The 19650-nt window shown below is 41.5% G+C and overlaps 1 protein-coding gene across 1 annotated transcript; it reads left to right on the top strand.

The window, feature by feature from the left end:
- The first annotated feature begins 6940 nt into the window (after positions 1 to 6940).
- Positions 6941 to 15134, top strand: LOC112264623 (stathmin). Its single transcript, XM_024441357.2, has 5 exons — positions 6941 to 7042; positions 9180 to 9224; positions 10425 to 10597; positions 11568 to 11759; positions 14071 to 15134. Exons 2-5 carry the CDS (start codon positions 9206 to 9208, stop codon positions 14140 to 14142), a joined length of 456 nt encoding a protein of 151 aa, XP_024297125.1. The 5' UTR covers positions 6941 to 7042; positions 9180 to 9205; the 3' UTR covers positions 14143 to 15134.
- Positions 15135 to 19650: the final 4516 nt, after the last annotated feature.

Below are 19650 nucleotides of genomic sequence, written 5' to 3'. Positions count from 1 at the left end.
ATTTACAAAAATGCAATTGTTATGCTGTGTAAATAAATACAACGTCACTGCAGTCACAGAAATCCAATAGGCAACAACTGAGTTCATAGATGTTTCAAGCTACCTACACATGTCATAGCCACCTCTCTCTAAGCACTGAGCCAAACATCATGTCAGCCGTGGTCCTTTACCACACCTTTAGCCAATATTTGGACAAACTGGGAACTGGGACTACCTCATCCTCAGTCCTTAGAGGCAGTGGGACATTTTACTTGGTCCTACTGACTCTGACAAACCATGCTGTGTGCGCGTGTGTGAAGAGCCAATGAAAATGGGTCATCTCCAGCCACAGCACATATAGCCATGCTTGAGTGATCCTGAAAGGGGAATCTTTCTCTCTCGTCTCGCAGGGATATGCTTCTTGTAGATCAGCTGCTGTGTGTGTGTTCTTGCCTGTGTAGTGATACTAGAGAATACCTCTTCACGGTGGTAGCCCTGCAGGGGAACCACAGACCAATAACCACCCCTTGTGTTCTCCTTCATGCTACCAGTTGGCCTCTGTTTATCACTATACACGCTTAGAAATAAGGGTTATTTGGCCATCCCCATAGGAGAACCCCAGAGCCACCATGCAGTTAACCCTTATTGTGTGTGTGTGTGTGTGTGTGTGTGTGTGTGTGTGTGTGTGTGTGTGTGTGTGTGTGTGTGTGTGTGTGTGTGTGTGTGTGTGTGTGTGTGTGTGTGTGTGTGTGTGTGTGTGTGTGTGCGTGCGTGTGTGTGCCTCTGTTTCATCTCTAGGCTACAGAGCCACCATGCATTTAGTGTCTCAGAACATGAAGTCAGATAACCTCCATTTTATTGTGCCAATGGGATTTATACTGAACAACAGTATAAATGCAACATGCAACAATTTCAAAGATTTTACAGAGTTACACTTCACAGAAGGAAATCAGTCAATTGAAATACATTTATTAGGCACTAATCTATGAATTTCACATGACTGGGCAGGGGCGCATAGGCCCATCCACTTGGGAGCCAGATCCACCCACTGGTGAGCCAGCCCCAGCCAATCAGAATGAGCTTTTCCCCACAAAAGGGCTTTATTACAGACAGACTCCTCAGCAACCCCCTCCCCCTCCACAGACGATCCCGCAGGTGAAGTAGCCGGATGAGGAAGTCCTTGACTGGCATGGTTACACATGGTCTGTGGTTGTGACGCCACTTGGATGTACTGCCAAATTCTCTTAAATGATGTTTGAGGCAGCTGAAGGTAGCGAAATTAACATTAAATTCTCTGGCAACAGCTCTGGTGGACATTCCTGCAGTCAGAATGCCAATTGCACACGCCCTCAAAACTTGAGACATCTGTGGCATTGTGTTGTGTGACAAAACTGCACATTTTCCAGTGGCCTTTTATTGCCCATAGCTTCTTGATATGCCATACCTATATCAGGTCAAATCAAATCAAATTTTATTCATCAGATTCGCCGAATACAATAATACCTTACAGTGAAATGCTTACTTATGAGCCCCTAACCAACAATGCAGTTTGAAAAAAATAAGAATAAGAGATAAAAGTGACAAGTAATTCTAGAGCAGCAGTAAAATAACAATAGCGAGACTATATACAGGGGGGTACCGATACAGAGTCAATGCGGGGGCATGGTTAGTTGAGGAAGTATGTACATGTAGGTAGAGTTATTGAAGTGACTATGCATAGATGACAACAGAGAGTAGCAGTGGTGTGAAGAGGGGGAGGGGGGGCAATGCAAATTGTCTGGGTAGCCATTTGATTGGATGTTCAAGAGTCTTATGGCTTGGGGGTAGAAGCATCTTGGACCTAGACTTGGCGCTCCGGTACCGCTTACCGTGTGGTAGCAGTGAGAACAGTCCATGGCTAGCGTGGCTGGAGTCTTTGACAATTTTTAGGGCCTTCCTCTGACACCGCTTGATATAGAGGTCCTGGATGGCAGGAAGCTTGGCCCCAGTGATGTACTGGGCTGTCCACACTACCCCTTGTAGTGCCTTGCGGTCGGAGGCTGAGCAGTTGCTATTATCTTGGAAAAGGAGAAATTCTCACTCACAGGGATGTGAACAAATTTGTGCACAACATTTTTGAGAAATAAGCTTTTTGTGCACATGGAACATTTCTGGGAACTTTAATTTCAGCTCATGAAAAATTACCAGCACTCACACTGTCGAGGAGACTAGAGGAACCCTTATGTTGCCAGACAGCAACAAAGTCCTGTTGTACAGAATTTGTTTAGCAAATTACCGTCTGCATAGTGGACCTATCCTAGTGAAAGAATTTCCATGGTAAGCATAATGTTTTTATCGTATTTGTAAAAAGAATTGGGCATCTAACATAGATTATTGGGATTATTTGAAACATGGATTAATCTGATATTTTGGGTTGACCCACAAAGTTACATTTTTGTTGTTTTGGTACGTAGATGAGCAACAACCATAAACTGCTTTAATCTGGTAAACACTTGACCCCTCAAAAAACACATGGGGCTTTATGGAGAGAGAGAGACTCACTGCCTCATCCAGTCCCCAAATCCCCTGTCACATCTGCACATACTGATGTCAGCTAGACACTGATGTGACTTGGTCTGTCTTTGTCCTGTGGCGGAATAGAGGACCAGACCAATCAGTGGGGGAGACCAGAGCTGGCTGGTTGGGAGGGGGAGAATCGCAGGCAGGCAGGCGGTCTGCACCATCTGCTCATTCTGTTCTCCAGGGCACAGATGAGGCACCCCAATCCTAAACCATATCAACAGGAGCACAATGCAGCAGGTCCTTAATTATTTTATGTATGCTTTATTAAACCAGGGAACTCACATTGTGATTGAAATCTCTTGTTGATTGAGGTGCAAAATAGACTCATCTATTCTCATACTATGCTTGTTAATTTTACAAATAACATGGCATGGTGATTTGTTTTGATGGATGGCAATGTGAAATCGATCAACAGATTGTGCCTGAAAATGTAAGCTCTTGCATTGTCACAGACAGGGGACAAATATACATTATCCATGGGTATATCCAGTTCAAATGATGAGGGCATATCAGAGAGGTTTAGGTGACTCAGCGATTATAGATAGACAATATAAATGGGTAGCAGGCTGAACTACAGCAATCAATGAACACTGACTTCACTGGCCTGGAAAGGGAGAGCAGGATCCATAATCTCTGTACAGTCCCACAAACTCTGGAAACATTTCACACAGTGCTACGACAATAACAAAAGCTTTGTGTTAAAAATGCCTAATTGATGTATGTTTTAGTTATTTTTTGTTGTTATATCTATAGTTCATTTTATCCTGACCAAATTACAATCAGTGCATTCAACTAAAGTATGTAAAAATGATATAGAACTTAATTGGTTAAATTGTGAGCTAGAACCGAAGTGACACAAACGAAGAAAAAGCAAACTAAATATAAACCAAGGAAAGTTTAAAATAGTCAGAGAGCTCGATATCACACAGCCTGAACAAAAGCAATGCCTCTTTAATGTCTGTGCTATTGTTTTTCTTTGCCATCAGGAGAGAATCAAGCTAAAAATACCATGAAATGACATGGTTTGTCATTTCACATTGATTGAAGTTACATTTTTCCTCAATCCCAACACTAGCGTTTACATAACCCCCTTCTGTATGTCAAGTACAGGGGAATCGAGTAGATCTTTCCCATGAATTGTAGAGCTAGCTACTGGTGCATGTAGGAAGGACTGTCCAAAGACTGATGCTCTATGTGGCTTAGTTAGTAAGAGCATGCATGGTGCTGCCAATGGCAAGGTCATAGTTTCAATTTCTGCAGAGGTCAGATACATACTAAACGGACAACTGACATAATGGGAGACAGAAGACATTGTTCCACTGACCACCATTATTAATAATTAGTCCCCATCGTTCAATCCTAATGAACTCAAGCATGTTTGCACCTAGCCGCGTCCACAGGGCACATACGTAGCAGCGTCCTCAGAACATGCGCAGACCAGCTGGCTGGAGTGTTTACAGAAATATTCAATCTGTCCCTATCCCAATCTGCTGTCCCCACGTGCTTCAAGATGTCCATCATTGTTCCTATACCCAAGAAAGCAAAGGTAACTGAACTAAATGACTATCGCCCCGTAGCACTCACTTCTGTCATCATGAAGGGTTTTGAGAGGCTAGTTAAGGATCATATCACCTCTACCTTACCTGACACCCCAGACCCTCTTCAATTTGCATACCGCCCCAGTAGATCCACAGATGATGCAATCGCCATTGCACACCACACTTCCCTATCGCATCTGGACAAGAGGAATACCTATGTAAGAATGATGTTCATTGACTATAGCTCAGCCTTCAACAGCATCTCACCCTCCAAGCTCATCATTAAGCTTGGGGCCCTGGATCTGAACCCCGCCCTGTGCAACTGGGTCCTGGACTTCCTGATGCCCCCCCGTAGGAAACAGCACCTCCACTACACTGATCCTCAACACAGGGGCCTCACAAGGGTGCATGCTTTGTCCCCTCCTGTACTCCCTGTTCACCCACGACTGTGTGACCAAGCACGCCTCCAAATCAATCATCAGGTTTGCAGACGACACAACAGTAGTAGGCCTGATTACCAACCATGACGAGACAGACTACAGGAAGGAGGTAAGGGCCCCTGACGGAGTGGTGCCAGGAAAATAACCCCTCCCTCAATGTCAACTAAACGAAGGAGCTGATCGTGGAATTCAAGAGGCAGAGAGAGCACGCCCCTATTCACATCGACGGGACCGCAGTGGAGAAGGTGAAAAGCTTCAAGTTCCTCTGTGTACACATCACTGACAATTTGAAATGGTCCACCCACACAGCCAGTGTGGTTAAGAAGGCGCAACTGCACCTCTTCAACCTCAGGAGGCTGAAGAAATTTGGCTGGGCCCCTAAGACCCTCACAAACTTTTACAGATGTACAATTGAAAGTATCCTGTCGGGCTGTATCACCGCCTGGTATGGCAACTGCACCGCCCGCAACCGCACAGCTCTCCAGAGGATGGTGCGGTCTGCCCAACACATCACCGGGGACACACTGCCTGCCCTACAGGACACCTACAACATCCGATGTCACAGGAAGGCCAAATCATCAAGGATATCAACCACCCGAGTTGCATCAAAGCTGGGACTGAGAGACTGAAAAACAGCTTCTATCTCAAGGCCATCAGAATGTTAAATAGCCATCAATAGCCATCTACCACAGGGTTACTGAACCCTGCACCTTCGAGGCTGCTGCCCTATGTACATAGACATGGAATCACTAGTCACTTTACATGGAACACTTGTCACTTTTAATAATGTTTACATACTGGTGTACTCATTTCATATGTATATACAGTACTGTATTCTACTGTATTTTAGTCAATGCCACTCAGACATCGCTCGTCCTAATATTTATGTATTTCTTAATTCCATTATTTTACTTTTAGATTTGTGTGTATTGTTGTGAATTGTTAGTTACTACTGCACTGCTGGAGTTAGGAACACAAGCATTTTTCTACACCCTCAAGAACATCTGCTAAATATTTGTATGTGACCAATAAAATGTGATTTGATTTGATGATGGATGATGGTAGCTGTGGGTAGACAATGAGGAAGGGGGATGTAACTCATCTTGCCTGAAGTGGACCACCATATGGTGACATGAAAGGATGGCAAACATGGTGCCAAGCAGAAATGAGACTGTAGTAAATCCTCCAACTACAGAATATGGGATAAGTAAGAGACTTATGTGACAGTAAAGAAAGAAAACCTACAATGTAGGTTATAGGCTATGCAGCTCCAATGTGCTACCTTTTATTTAGTTTCAATCTTTTTTCAGCACAGGACTTATCATGTGACAGCTATTTTCTTCCTCTCTTTATCTTCCCTTTCTCTGTCCTTCTCCATCTTCTGCCTCCCCTTGTCTCCCTCTCTTCCTGAAAAAACACTTTTCTTAAGAGATAAGAGTTTGTAGACTGTGAAGTCTATGGTGCGCTAGCCTAGTTATAGAGAACAAACATAAAGCCTTGAGAGATTTCTTATAGTCTCAGTGTTGGTGTCCTGGGGTGTGACATTACCTAACAAATAGACAGGCAGAAGCTGACTTCCTTCAGGATTGGGGATGTAGCCCTCTCAAGTCCTCTAATAACAATACAATAAATTATGTTGATAAATGATGTATAACTGCAGCTTTCTGGCTCTGGAGGAAACATGGGTCATTCCATGGATCCTCTGCAGTCATGGCTCTCTGTGTGATTAAAAAAATATATATATATTCGATTTTTAAAAATGTATTCATGTATTCTTTATTTAACTAGGCAAGTCAGTTAAGAACAAATACCCCGGCCAAACCTTAACCCGGACAACCCTGGGCCAATTGTGCGGCGCCCTATGTGACTCCCAATCACGGCCGGTTGTGATACAGCCTGGAATCGAACCAGGTCTGTAGTGCCGCCTCTAGCATTGAGATGCAGTGCCTTAGACTCCTGTGCCACTCGGGAGCCTAAATAGCACAGACAACATGATAAAAACGCTATTTCATCCAATAAATCGTATAGCTACCCTTCAGTCAGTCTACTATGGCCAATACACAGATGAAGGCAAAGGCAGTCCTCGATAGTTCACGGTCAAGAACGTGCATCTGGTTAGTTGGAGCATACATTGAAGACTTATGTAATCATCACACTTTATTCAAGGGCTGTAAAGCCCTTAAATGCAGGTCAAGGACACACGTTTGACATTTCATCCCCAAAATACACATATTTTCGATGAATAAAATGGAAACAATAAATGTATATATTCCACGTTCATTATTCATGACCAAAGTAATTAAATGTTATGGAGACGCTCATCTTGTCTGTGCTGATGTCTAGAAATCCCAAAAACTACAACTACCAAGAGTGCGGAGAGAGGAGTAAACACCCAATAGAATTGCAGAATTGGCATTGACGACACATTTGGGGCTTTTTATGCGCGAACTGGCCATGCTCGAGCAGAAAATTCGCGGCTAAAGTCTGGCTGCTGAGGTGGAGTTGGTTTCACTGTTTGTGAAGGTGGGTGGCACGTTACTCTGTTGCGTAGTTAACGTTATCCCTACAAAATATGATTTAAAGATTGGAATGTTCTAGCTAATCTTGCCGGATATGTGTTTGTTTTTTTAAAAATGAGTTGGTAGAGTGGTGATAAAATGGGTTACCTCTCAGCTTCAATATTGGCTAAACGCCACGGTTGTCCTCGGTTTTTTTTGTACTAACAACCAACCTAGCTAATTTCATGTCTTTCAAAATGGTTTGACTGCTCTAGTGAAAATGGAATGTAATTGTAACAAAAAAGTGGATGTATGGTTGGTTAGCTGCTGTAGTGCCGTGGTACTGTAACGTTAGTCATCTTTTGATTGTTCTGTTGCCTTCAGACAGTGACATTCTTGACATTACTTATTGGGTAGGGATGCACACTTGATAGTGCGTGGCGCAAATGACTTTATATTGATTACACGACGTAACTAGCTAGTAACAAGTCATTCTGCATTTACTATAATATGCACAGTTCATTGATGTTAAACGAGCTAATTTGGCTTACTTTGAGCCATTCATTGATGCATTTCGATGTAAGCATTTTGTTTGCATGGTATTTGAAAAACAAACGCTGTTGCCATCCATATTTGAAGTTTTCCGTCGCCACTAACAATGTTTAAGGTTATTGACGTTTCAATGATTGTTCGCTGAAGGTTCAGGTTAAAAATCAGTTTACAAGTCGTTCAAACACGTTGAACTTGATAAGAGGGGCATCGTGCAAGTCGCAAAGCGGGCTGAGCTTGTTGGAGCACGCGCCCCTCTTTGTTTGCAGCTGCTCACGTTGACGTTCATTTGCAACCAAACAAAAGCGGCTTTCTTGTGCCGTTACCTAATATTTTGGAACCAAAACAAGTTTTGTGACCCTGAAACGTTATCTAGTCTCTGTATTTAGACTTTGTCATATTTTGATTGCCGCAGGTGCCCCCCTTAACCCAAATTCATTATATTGGATTTTTTTAAAGTGCATAATGAGCTAGCTACATGGGAACACTTTATACGTTCTTACGTAAGTTGATATTTATCATTGCGCTCTTGTCTGCCTTGGGCAGCACCACTTTACCAGTCAAATTCCAGTACATGCTCATGTATTTAGCGAATAACGGTGATTATGATTATTTTTGCTTTTGAATGGTTCAAGTATTATATCTACGTGCGCTCGAACTTTGCCCCCCCTTGTGGTTTTTAGCTAGTGAACTACACGCACAAACAGGTGCACCGTTTTTGCAGCTTGTGTTCTGCTGACTGCGTCTATATTCAGAGATTAGTCTTGTTGGCTTCCGTTGTATATTATAGCTGCCAAATATCTTTTGTAGCTCCCCAATTACATTTTCAACCCCCTGAAATGTTGGTAAGCTTTAGCCTTTTGTTCTGAGACACACCTGTTTATTCATCAACATGTATCCCTGCAACTGAGGCTATAGCCTGGCATTGAAAGGGCCTCGCCCATCTACCGTAGGTTATTCTTGATTTCGTTAAATCTAGTGTACATGCTAGACGGTAGTGCCGGCAAAATACCCGTATTGTTTTCATGGCAAAAATAAGAGCGGGAAGTCTAACTTTAATAAAAAACATGTAAAATATTGTGCTTCAGTTGGGAAAATAAATGTCTGGATGACAACATAATGTTTGATTCCTTGTTTCATTTCCTTGCCACGATACTAATGAATATTGATACTGGTATCGTCCTGGCCCTACTACTATTTCAATGTGCCATATAGTTAGCTGTGAATGCCACACAGGTTTTTTTTAGTAGGGCGGTGGTTGGTTGCAGTGTTGAACATGACCGAAGGATGTCCCCACTGAGTGGGTCATGTTTTGTTTTTCGCAGCTCTGTTTAGTTAGAGACCGCGCTGTGTTCAGGTGGAACACTATGACACTAGAGGGTGCTAGTGCTCTGTTTCAGGCACCTTGTTAAGATGGAGATTTCATCCAGTCTGCAGGGAGTGGGTGTAGCTGGTTCTTCATGTTCAAGGACATACTAATGCATTTTTAAAGGTTTATTACGTGTGCTTGTTGGTGTCTAGGCCGGGTTACTGTAAAAGCACTCTGACAACTGATTTCAAAAGGGCTTTATTAAATAAATGTGATACTAATTGATACATTTTCTTCCTTACAGGTACATTGACTCTGTCCACTGCTGAAATGGCCTCTTCCTGCGGAGGCAAGTTGTGATAAAAGCTGAAAATAATTGGTCCACTCTTATCTTAAAGTGACCAGGTGGAAGCCAGTCTAATGAGCTTCCACCATATGGTTTTCACCAGTCATGTCTTCCCATCAGTCCAGATGAGAGAATATATATATATTTTACAGGGAGCCTTAATTAAATGTCTAGCGGCCCAATTCTGTCTCTACTAGAGGTCAACCGATTATGATTTTTCAACAATTATTGCAGGACCAAAAAAGCAGATGCTGATTAATTGGACAATTTTTAAAAATGTATTTAGTTGTAATGACAATTAGAACAATACTGAATGAACACTTATTTGAACTTAATATAATACATCAATAAAATCAATTTAGCCTCAAATAAATGAAACGTGTTCAATTTAGTTTAAATCATGCAAAAACAAAGTTTTGGGCGTGCAATATGTGCTAACGTTTCAGTTCCTTGCTCAGAACATGAGAACATATGAAAGCTGGTGGTTCCTTTTAACATGAGTCTTCAATATTCACAGGTAAGAACTTTTAGGTAGTTTATTATAGGACTATTTCCCTCTACCATTTGTATTTCAACCTTTGACTATTGACTTATAGGCACTTTAGTTTTGCCAGTGTAACAGTATAGCTTCCGTCCCTCTCGCTCCTCCCTGGGCTCGAACCAGGAACACAACGACAACAGCCACCATTGAAGCAGCGTTACACATGCAGAGCAAGGGGAACAACTACTAGAAGGCTCAGAGCGAGTGACGTTTGAAACGCTATTACCGTGCACTAACTAGCTAGCCATTTCACTTCGGTTACACCAGCCTCATCTCGGGAGTTGATAGGCTTCAAGTCATATACAGCGCAATGCTCTGACGCACAACGAAGAGCTGCTGGCAAAATGTGTTCTTAACTGACTTGCCTAGTTAAATAAAGGTGTGTAAAAATGTATATTAAAAAATCGCCAAAATCGGTGTCCAAAAATACCAATTTCCGATTGTTATGAAAACTTATAATCGGCCATTCTGATTCATCGGTCGACCTCTAGTCTGTACCCCCCCCTTCTCTGAATTGTTCGTATCCCTGTCCTGAGTCCTCTTCCCTTGTTTGGAAGGCTTAGTATTTATGTTTGCACACAGACAAGTTCCCCATTACCATAGAAACTGCCATGTTGGTGTACTTGTTTCATTAACTGAAATGCATCATTTGTCCCATCCAGATATTCTGGTTAAGGAGATTGACAAACGTGCGTCTGGCCAGGCGTTCGAGGTGATCCTAGGAGCTCCAGCTCCAGACGCCAAGGGAGAGTTCCCCCTTTCTCCCCCCAAGAAGAAGGACCTGTCCCTGGAGGAGATCCAGAGGAAACTAGAGGCTGCAGAGGAGAGGAGGAAGGTAGGTTGTGCTCCAGTTAGATGCTACACTGAACTCTATGCCTATGGAGATGCTCTTGAGCCAAAAGGGGTCCCCTAAAGGGAAATATATTGTCCAGAAATGACCTTTTTTGACAAAGGGTCATCTACCCTCACCCATGAATAGTAGTGTATATTGTTAGGTAAAAACAAAAGGTTATCACAGAACTTGGGTGAAACATTTATGCCAGTGGCAGGTAGATGGAAAAACCAAAGTTAATTTCCCACCCTGCTTAGATGCTGATACAATACTTATTGCCACTCTTAGAATTTGATCTAAACATTTCTGCAGAGGGACAAGACTGAGCTTTGATAATGGGTTTTGATCAGCCAGGGAAGTAAAAGTGCAACAAATGCCTCCCTATTTTAAAGAGGACACTATGAATAAAAAATACTGGTGTTTTGTTACAGCCAGCTAGTGCAAAAATATTGCATTGTCTACGATATGCTTTATCGTCAAATTATGAGTAGTGTTACTTAATTGCTTTATCAATTTTATCCTTTTTGGACCCCCAAAGATGCAGGATCACAAATACGACTACAATATCCTGACGTAACTAGATTTAAAAAAAAATTCTTCCCACCATCACAAGTATTAATTCAAATATTTTGCCTTGTTGCCCTGACAAGCCTCTATGATAGGGATCAACTAGATTCAGTGTTTATTTTGTTTTGATAGGCTGGAAATTGATAGAAGCTCAAATGGCTGTGATTGACTGAAACCTAATCCTTTCATTAATTGCTTACATTTGTGTATCTCTGTGTGGGAATACTTCGGGACAGATTTGCTAAATGTTTAAACTCCTTGGCGCTGGTGGTCTGATGTCCTGCCCTCCAGAACTTGGTGTGGGCAAATCACCTGTGGCTGCAGCCAGTTGGGGAACTCTGCTCTGTATTAAAATGTTTTGTAGTTGGATGTCTGAATCACACTCTTCTTTTGTGTCATCCTCCAGTCCCATGAAGCTGAGGTTCTGAAACACCTCGCTGAGAAGCGGGAGCATGAGAAGGAGGTGCAAAGGAAAGCCATGGAGGAGAACAACAACTTCAGCAAGATAGCGGAGGAGAAGCTTAACCAGAAGATGGAGGCTAACAAAGAAAACAAGGAGGCCCTTCAGGCAGCCATGAGTGAGAAGTTCAAGGAGAAGGTATGTTGGACTAACTTTTTTTTTACCTGCAGATCTTTCTTGCTGTGATCATCTGACTCAGCTACCAGTCATTTTCAATGAAGGACAAGACTGTGGGGTTGTTCAATATTGCAGGTGACTGCTGACTCCAAATCACCTTGCATCATAAATAATGACTATTTGTAGATCAGTCACAATTTACCCATGATGCATCATGGTGTTGACTCTCTGGAACATGATCAGTGACTTAATGGCCTGCGCCTAGATAGCGACCACAGTAACATTTCCAAAGTTTGTACAAATTTCGACACGGCTGACACCCATTTAGGAGGGTGCGGTTCTTGCTAGCGAGCTTTTGACCTTGGCTAAAAACAACTGCTGTTATTCATGCTGTTTGTAGGACATTAGGGATTTCGTTATTAGAATAATATTTTTGCGCTAGTTAAACTTATTGCTGCCATAGGTTATCAAATGTATTTATAAAGCCCTTTTTACATTGGCAGATGTCATAGTTAGAGGTCGACCGATTATGTTTAACGCCGATACAGATTATTAGAGGACCAAAAAAGCTGATTACTCGGCCTATTTATTTGTAATAATGACAAAACTAAATGAACACTTATTTTCACTTAATATAATACATCAATAAAATCAATTTAGCCTCAAATAATGAAACGTGTTCAATTTGGTTTAAATAATGCAAAAACAAAGTGTTGGAGAAGAAAGTAAAAGTGCAATATGTGCTATGTAAGAAAGCTAATGTTTCAGTTCCTTGCTCAGAACATATGAAAGCTGGTGGTTCCTTTCAACATGAGTCTTCAATATTCCCAGGTAAGAAGTTTTAGGTAGTTATTATAGGACTATTTCCCTTCCCTGTTTTTATAGGCACTTTAGTATTGCCAGTGTAACAGTATAGCTTCCGTCCCTCTCCTCGCTCCTACCTGGGCTCGAACCAGGAACACAACGACAATAGCCACCCTCGACGCAGCGTTACCCATGCAGAGCAAGTGGAACAACTACTCCAAGTCTCAGAGCGAGTGAGGTTTGAAACTCTATTAGCGCTCGCTAACTAGCTAGCCATTTCACTTCGGTTACACCAGCCTCATCTCGGGAGTTGATAGGCTTGAAGTCATAAACAGCGCAGTGCTTGACGCACAACGAAGAACTGCTGGCAAAACGCATGAATGTGCTATTTGAATGATTGTTTACGCGCCTGTTTCTGCCTACCACCGCTCAGTCAGGTACTTAGATGCTTGTATGCTCAGTCAGATTATATGCAACGCAGGACACGGTAGATAATATCTAGTAATGTCATCAACCATGTGTAGTTAACTAGTGATTATGATTTTGTTATTTATAAGTTTAATGCTAGCTAGCAACTAACCTTGTCTTACTGCATTCGCGTAACAGGCAGTCTCCTTGTGGAGTGCAATGAGAGAGGCAGGTCGTTATTACGTTGGACTAGTTAACTAAGGGTGCAAAATACTGATATCCTATTGTTATGTGAACTTGAAATCGGCCCTAATTAATCGGCCATTCCGATTTAATTGGTCGACCTCTAGTCATAGTGCTTATTCAGAATCCCAGCCTAAAACCCCAAACTGCAAGCACATCAGATGCAGAAGCACGTTCGTTGGGAAAAACTCCCTACGAAGAAACCTAGAGGAATCAGGCCCTGAGGGGTGGCCAGTCCTCCCTCTTCTGCTTGTGGAGATTATAAGAGTACATGGCCATTAAGGCCCGACTGTACCATCTGGTAGTGGCTGTCTAGACTGCATCAAATTGTTATAAAAAGCTAACAAGCTAAAGTAACAAGGGTAATTAAGGCCATTTTGCTGTTCTCCCCGTCCAATGTCTACAACTCCAGTAGTTGAATACCAACATCCATTTGGCTATTCGAATAACCATTCCTAAAGGAGACCACCACCCCAGTGGGTGTATCCAATGACTTGATCACGTATCTCTGCAAATTAGTTCAGTTTGTTTGGATCAAATTAAACTTTTTTGCCACGTGTGCCGACTACAACAAGTGTAGACTTTACCGTGAAATGCTTACTTACAAGCCCTTAACCAACTGCAGTTCAAGAAGAAAGTATTTACCAAGTAGGCTAAAATAAAAGTAACACTAAGAATAACTAGGCTAATATATGTGTATGTCAGTGTGCAGGGATAGACTAGTTTGAGGTAATTTGTACATGAATTTGGGAGACTTGCAGGAAAGTGTTTTATGATTTTTTTAATTGACTTCACATCAATGGTCAACACTATCACTGGTCAAGCTTGTGACAAATTGTCTGTTAAGAATTTCAAGGTCACTTCTCTTTCTTCCCAGGACAAGAAACTGGAAGAGGTGCGTGCTAAGAAGGAAACCAAAGAGGGCGGTGCCGAGACATCAGAAAACTGAACAGTTCAGTCTATGGGGGAATTGTATACTATAGGGTTTTTTACGTATCCAAAGATTGATTTATATTTAGTTGATGGCCAGTATTTTTGTTCACTGCCACCCACTTTATGAAGGAAATTAAGTTCTCCCCGTTTGTGAATTTAGCTTCTCTGCTATAAGTGTACTTGCTATAGTTTTACATGTGGATATTGGTCTCCTTCTTGCTTCTATTCCACAGCTGTTTAAATGTTACTAGCCTTCAAATCCTCAATTCCTTTCAAATGGCATTGGAGGATAGGATCCAAGGTAATATCCTTATACCACCAATGGAGCTTTGAGAGATTAATGAAAAGAGGAAGCAAGGATTTGACCTCTAGTAACTATTTCATACACAGCCCATTTCTTTGGATATGTAGCTTTTGTCATTGCAGCTTCTGACCTAATGAAAAATAGCAGTGTATGTAGTTGTCCTTTTAAGGAAGCATGTGCTGTGCATAGGCCCTCGACATGATCTGTCTATTCCATAGTGCCGCTTTGGAACAGTGTCCCTGTGTATCTCACACCTGACTGTTCATAGCACTTATTGATCACTGTTTGTTAACATATTGATTGGTTTCACCTTTTTCACAGCATCAGGTGTCGTATTGCAGCTTTTGCTGTTCAGAGATCTGCTAGTCTTGTTCTTTAAAGAGCTAGGGCTGATATGGAATCCTGATCCTATTACACTACCCAAAAGTAGTGCACTATATGGAATAGGGTGCCATTTCAGACACCCTAAATCTAATCTTTGTGCCACTGCAGATTTTATGCATTTGTAAAGTGGAGTTTTGTCTCAAAGCACCTGACTTAGTGCTGTTGTAGGGCAATGAAGTAACTTTGCCAGACTTTTGAATCATCTAGGATGTTACTGGAAGTGGGTCTACACATGGAATGCAAAAGAGGAACACACGGATTCTTAATAGATGTTACTAGTTGACTTAACTGTTGTACTAAAATAAAATTGTTAAATGCCATTCATTTGTACTTTATTGATTCCTTTGACGCTTCAGTTTTCTGCAATTCTTTGAAGACTATCCTTTAACACCTAGCTAGAACAGGTTAAAGATGTGAGTGAGTTAGCCTGAAATCCAAACCAATGCTCAGTTTTGTTTTGGATTCCATTCTAAGATTTAGCAGCCAGTATTTTCCCATCCCCCAAAGGTTGAGAGTATGTTGGGCTTAATCTTGCACATTGTAAATGAACATAATGTTACACTGGGACTAACCAATGAGCCTAGCATTATGCTTCACTTGGAAAGCTTGTGACGTCTTCCCAATGGGTTAGGGTTTTCAACTCCTGGTGCCATCTAGTGGGGTTTGGGACAGAAGTGCTGATCAGGGACAGTATTCAAACTACTGTTTTTAGTCTGGTTCAGACTGAAGGGTGGGGGGGAAAAAGGTTTTGATAGATTTAAAACATTTGCTGTGAGTGGGATCAAACTGAAATGCATCCGGCCCTGGCTTCATCTGACTGTTTCCCCTTCAGTCATTTTTCACCTTCTGCTAGGATGGCAGACATAAGCATGCATCAAGTCACACAAGTTGTCTGGAGGCTGTCATGGTGAGAGGGCAGACTAAACACAGTGAGCTGCAAAATAGTTAAAATGATTTGGCATGGATCCTCAAGTTCTACAGCTGTACTATCGGTTGCATCACTGCCCGGTATGGCACAACAGAGGGTAGTGTACAGCTCGGTACATCACTGGCCAAGCTTCCTGCTATCTAGGACCTGTATACCAGGCGGTGTCCAAGGAAGGCCCTAAAAATTGTCAGACTCCAGCCACCTTAGTCAGACTGTTCTCTCTGCTACTGCACTGCAAGTGGTCGCACCCCCCCACCCACCTGTTACACTGCTGCTACTCTATCTATGCATAGCCACTTTAACTCTACCTACACGTACATACTACCTCAATTACCTTGACTAATCTGTGTCCCCACACATTGACTGTACCAGTAACCCTCGCTACTGTTATTTTACTGCTGCTCTTACACTATTTTTTTCCTTAACTATTTTTTCTTAACTGCATTGTTTAAGGGCTTGTAGGTAAGCATTTCACTGTAAGGTGTACGCCGAATACACCAGGTGTATGTGACAAAGACAATTTTATTTGAATATTGAGCATGGAATTATGATAGTAAGACCACTAGGTGGCAATGTTGCACTTTAATTCAAGAAACAGCTATGGTTAGTCATCTTTTTCTCACTCCATTCTGTCAGGATATCTAAAATATTCACCTTTCATATTAATCTAATTTTTACTTAGACATCCATCTCCCCTTAACAATAATTTTGTCAAAGGCTATATTAAGAGGTCTGGTAGATAGTGCCATGAAAAAGTATTAATACCCCTTGCCTTTTTCCATATTTTGTTACAGCCTGAATTTAAAATGTATTAAATTGAGATTTGTCACTGGCCTACAGACAATACCCCATACTATCAAAGTGGATGTTTTTTGATTATTTAAAAATGGAAAGCTGAAATGTCTTGAGTCTGTATTAAACCCTTTTGTCATGCCTAGCCTAAATAGGTTCCAATTGGCCTAACACGTCACATGTTGCACTCTGTGTGCAATAATGGTGTTTAACATGATTTTTTGAATGACTACCTCATCTCTGTACCCCACCCATGCAATTATCCGTAAGGTCCCTCTGTCAAGCAGTGGATTTCAAAAACCGATTCAACCACAAAGATGAGGGAGGTTTTCCAATGCCTCACAAAGATAGAACCTATTGGTAGATGGGTAAAACACGCTTTGGATGGTGTATCAATACACCCAGTCATTATAAAGACAGCTTTGCACACTCTTGGCATTCTCTCAATCAACTTCATGAGGTAGTCACCTGGAATGCATTTCAATTAACAGGTTTGCCTTATTAAAAGTTACTTTGTGGAATTTCTTTAATGTGTTTAAGTCCTATTTGGTGAAAGTCCATATTAAGGCAAGAACAGCTCAAATAAGCAAAGAGAAACGACAGTCCATCATTACTTTAAGACCTGGTCAGTCAATCTGGAAAATTCTATTCTTCAAGTGCAGTCGCAAAAACCATTAAGGGCAATGATGAAACTGGCTCTCATGAGGACCGCCAAAGGAATGGAAGACCTAGAGTTGCCAGCCTCAGAAACTGCAGCCCAATAAATGCGTCACAGAGTTCAAGTAACAGACACATCTCAATATCAACAGTTCAGAGGAGACTGTGTGAATCAGGCCTTCATGGTGAAATTGCTGCAAAGAAACCACTACTAAAGGAAACCAGGAAGAAGAGACTTGTTTGGGCCGAAACACAAGTAATGGACATTAGACCGGCCCAAATTGGATATTTTTGGTTCCAAACGCGATATCATTGTGAGACACGGTGTGGTGGAACGGATGATCTCCACGTGTATTTCCCACCGTAAAGCATGGAGGAGGAGGTGTAATGGTGTGGGTGTGCTTTGCTTGTGACACTGTGATTTACTTAGAATTCAAGGCACACTTTACCAGCATGGCTACCACAGCATTCTGCAGCAATACACCATCCCATCTAGTTTGGGCTTAGTGGGACTATCATTTGTTTTTCAACAGGACAATGACCCAACACACCTCCAGGCTGTGTAAGGGCTATTTTACCAAGAAGGAGAGTGATGGAGTGCTGCATCAGATGACATGGCCTCCACAATCCCCCGACCTCAACCAAATTGAGATGGTTAGGGATGAGTTGGACCGCAGAGTGAAGGAAAAGCAGCCAACAAGTGCTCAGCATATGTGGGAACTCCTTTAAGACTGTTGGAAAAGCATTCCAGATGAAGCTGGTTGAGAGAATGCCAAGAGGTCAGTACAGGTGCATCAAAGTAGGGACCGAGAGACTGAAAAACAGCTTCTATCTCAAGGCCATCAGTCTGTTGAACAGCCACCACTAACATTGAGTGGCTGCTGCCAACACACTGACTCAACTCCAGCCACTTTAATAATGGAAAACGTGATGTAAAAAATGTATCACTAGCCACTTTAAACAATGCCACTTAATATAATGTTTACATACCCTACATTACTCATCTCATATGTATATACTGTACTCTATACCATCTACTGCATCTTGCCATCTTTATGTAATACATGTATCACTAGCCACTTTAAACAATGCCACTTTTATATGTTTACATACCCTACATTACACATCTCATATGTATATACTGTACTCGATACTATCTACTGCATCTTGCCTATTCCGTTCTGTACCATCACTCATTCATATGTTTTTATGTACATATTCTTCATCCCTTTACACTTGTGTGTATAAGGTAGATGTTGTGAAATTGTTAGGTTAGAGAACTCGTTGGTTATTACTGCATTGCATTGTCGGAACTAGAAGCACAATCATTTCGCTACTCTTGCATTAACATCTGCTAACCATGTGTATGTGACAAATACGATTTGATTTGAGTGTGCAAAGCTGTCATCAAGGCAAAGGGTGGCTATTTGAAGAACTTCAAATGTAAAATATATTTTGATTTGTTTAACACTTTTTTGGTTACTACAAAATTCCATATGTGTTATTTCATAGTTTTGATGTCTTCACTATTATTCTACAATGTAGAAAATAGTAAAAAATAAAAACACTTGAATGAGTAGGTGTTCTAAAACTTTTGTGTACTTAGAAAGACTCACAGCTGTAATCACTGCCAAAGGTACTTCTACAAAGTATTGACTCAGGGGCTTGAATATTTATGTAAATTAGATATTTATGTATTTCATTTTCAAAGATTTGCATAAATTTCAAAAAAACCTGTTTTCACTTCATGGAGTATTGTGTGTAGGTGGGCGAGAAAAAAAACAATTTAATAAATTTTGAATGCAGGCTGTAAGACAGCAATATGTGGACTAAATCGAGAGGTATGAATACTTTCTGAAGGCACCGTTGGAAAAAACGGTTACCCACTATTTATGAGAACTTTCATGAAGTGAAATGGAAAATATAATTAATCCCTGGATGGCTGACAAGATTCTAGCTAATATTGATCTAATATCAATAATATGACTTGATGAGGCCTTATGTGTAGGTGTTTCTATAGGAATTTATTCCACCCATGCTTTTTCGTTTCAACCCCATGGTAAACTGGAAGATTGTAGGCAATATTAATCTAATAGCTATGGGCTATGTGAACCTGGTGGTCCTATGTGTTGGTGTTTCCAATAAGTTCCAAGAAGTTCATGTTCCGTTCGACCCCTGCGGTTGTTAACTCAAAGCAAAGGTCACCTGGTCCAGAGGTTAGTTGGCCGTATACCCAGATGGAGAAGTCATGTATTTAAAGCTGTGCCGAAACGTCACTCAGATCATGTAGAAAAAGCTGTAATATTGATTCTCTCCATAGGTCAGGTAGAAGCTGGTGCTGTGGAGACATCTTTATGTAAGGCACGGAGCTAAATTCAGATAACACCCTGTGGGTGGAGGAAAAAGAAGGTAAAAAAAAAGGTTTGGGAGAGGTATGTGCATACACTATAGATAGAATA

This window comes from Oncorhynchus tshawytscha, linkage group LG13 (assembly GCF_018296145.1).
Source record: "Oncorhynchus tshawytscha isolate Ot180627B linkage group LG13, Otsh_v2.0, whole genome shotgun sequence".
Lineage (NCBI taxonomy): Eukaryota > Metazoa > Chordata > Actinopteri > Salmoniformes > Salmonidae > Oncorhynchus > Oncorhynchus tshawytscha.
Note: the sequence above shows the minus strand (reverse complement) of the source record. Positions and strands in the feature narration are given on the sequence as shown.

Excerpts from the sequence above, each read along its gene's own strand:
- LOC112264623 (XM_024441357.2), top strand. Across the intron at positions 10,598-11,567 it reads CTGCAGAGGAGAGGAGGAAG|TCCCATGAAGCTGAGGTTCT; the intron begins GTAGGTTGTGCT and ends GTCATCCTCCAG. Across the intron at positions 11,760-14,070 it reads GTGAGAAGTTCAAGGAGAAG|GACAAGAAACTGGAAGAGGT; the intron begins GTATGTTGGACT and ends CTTTCTTCCCAG.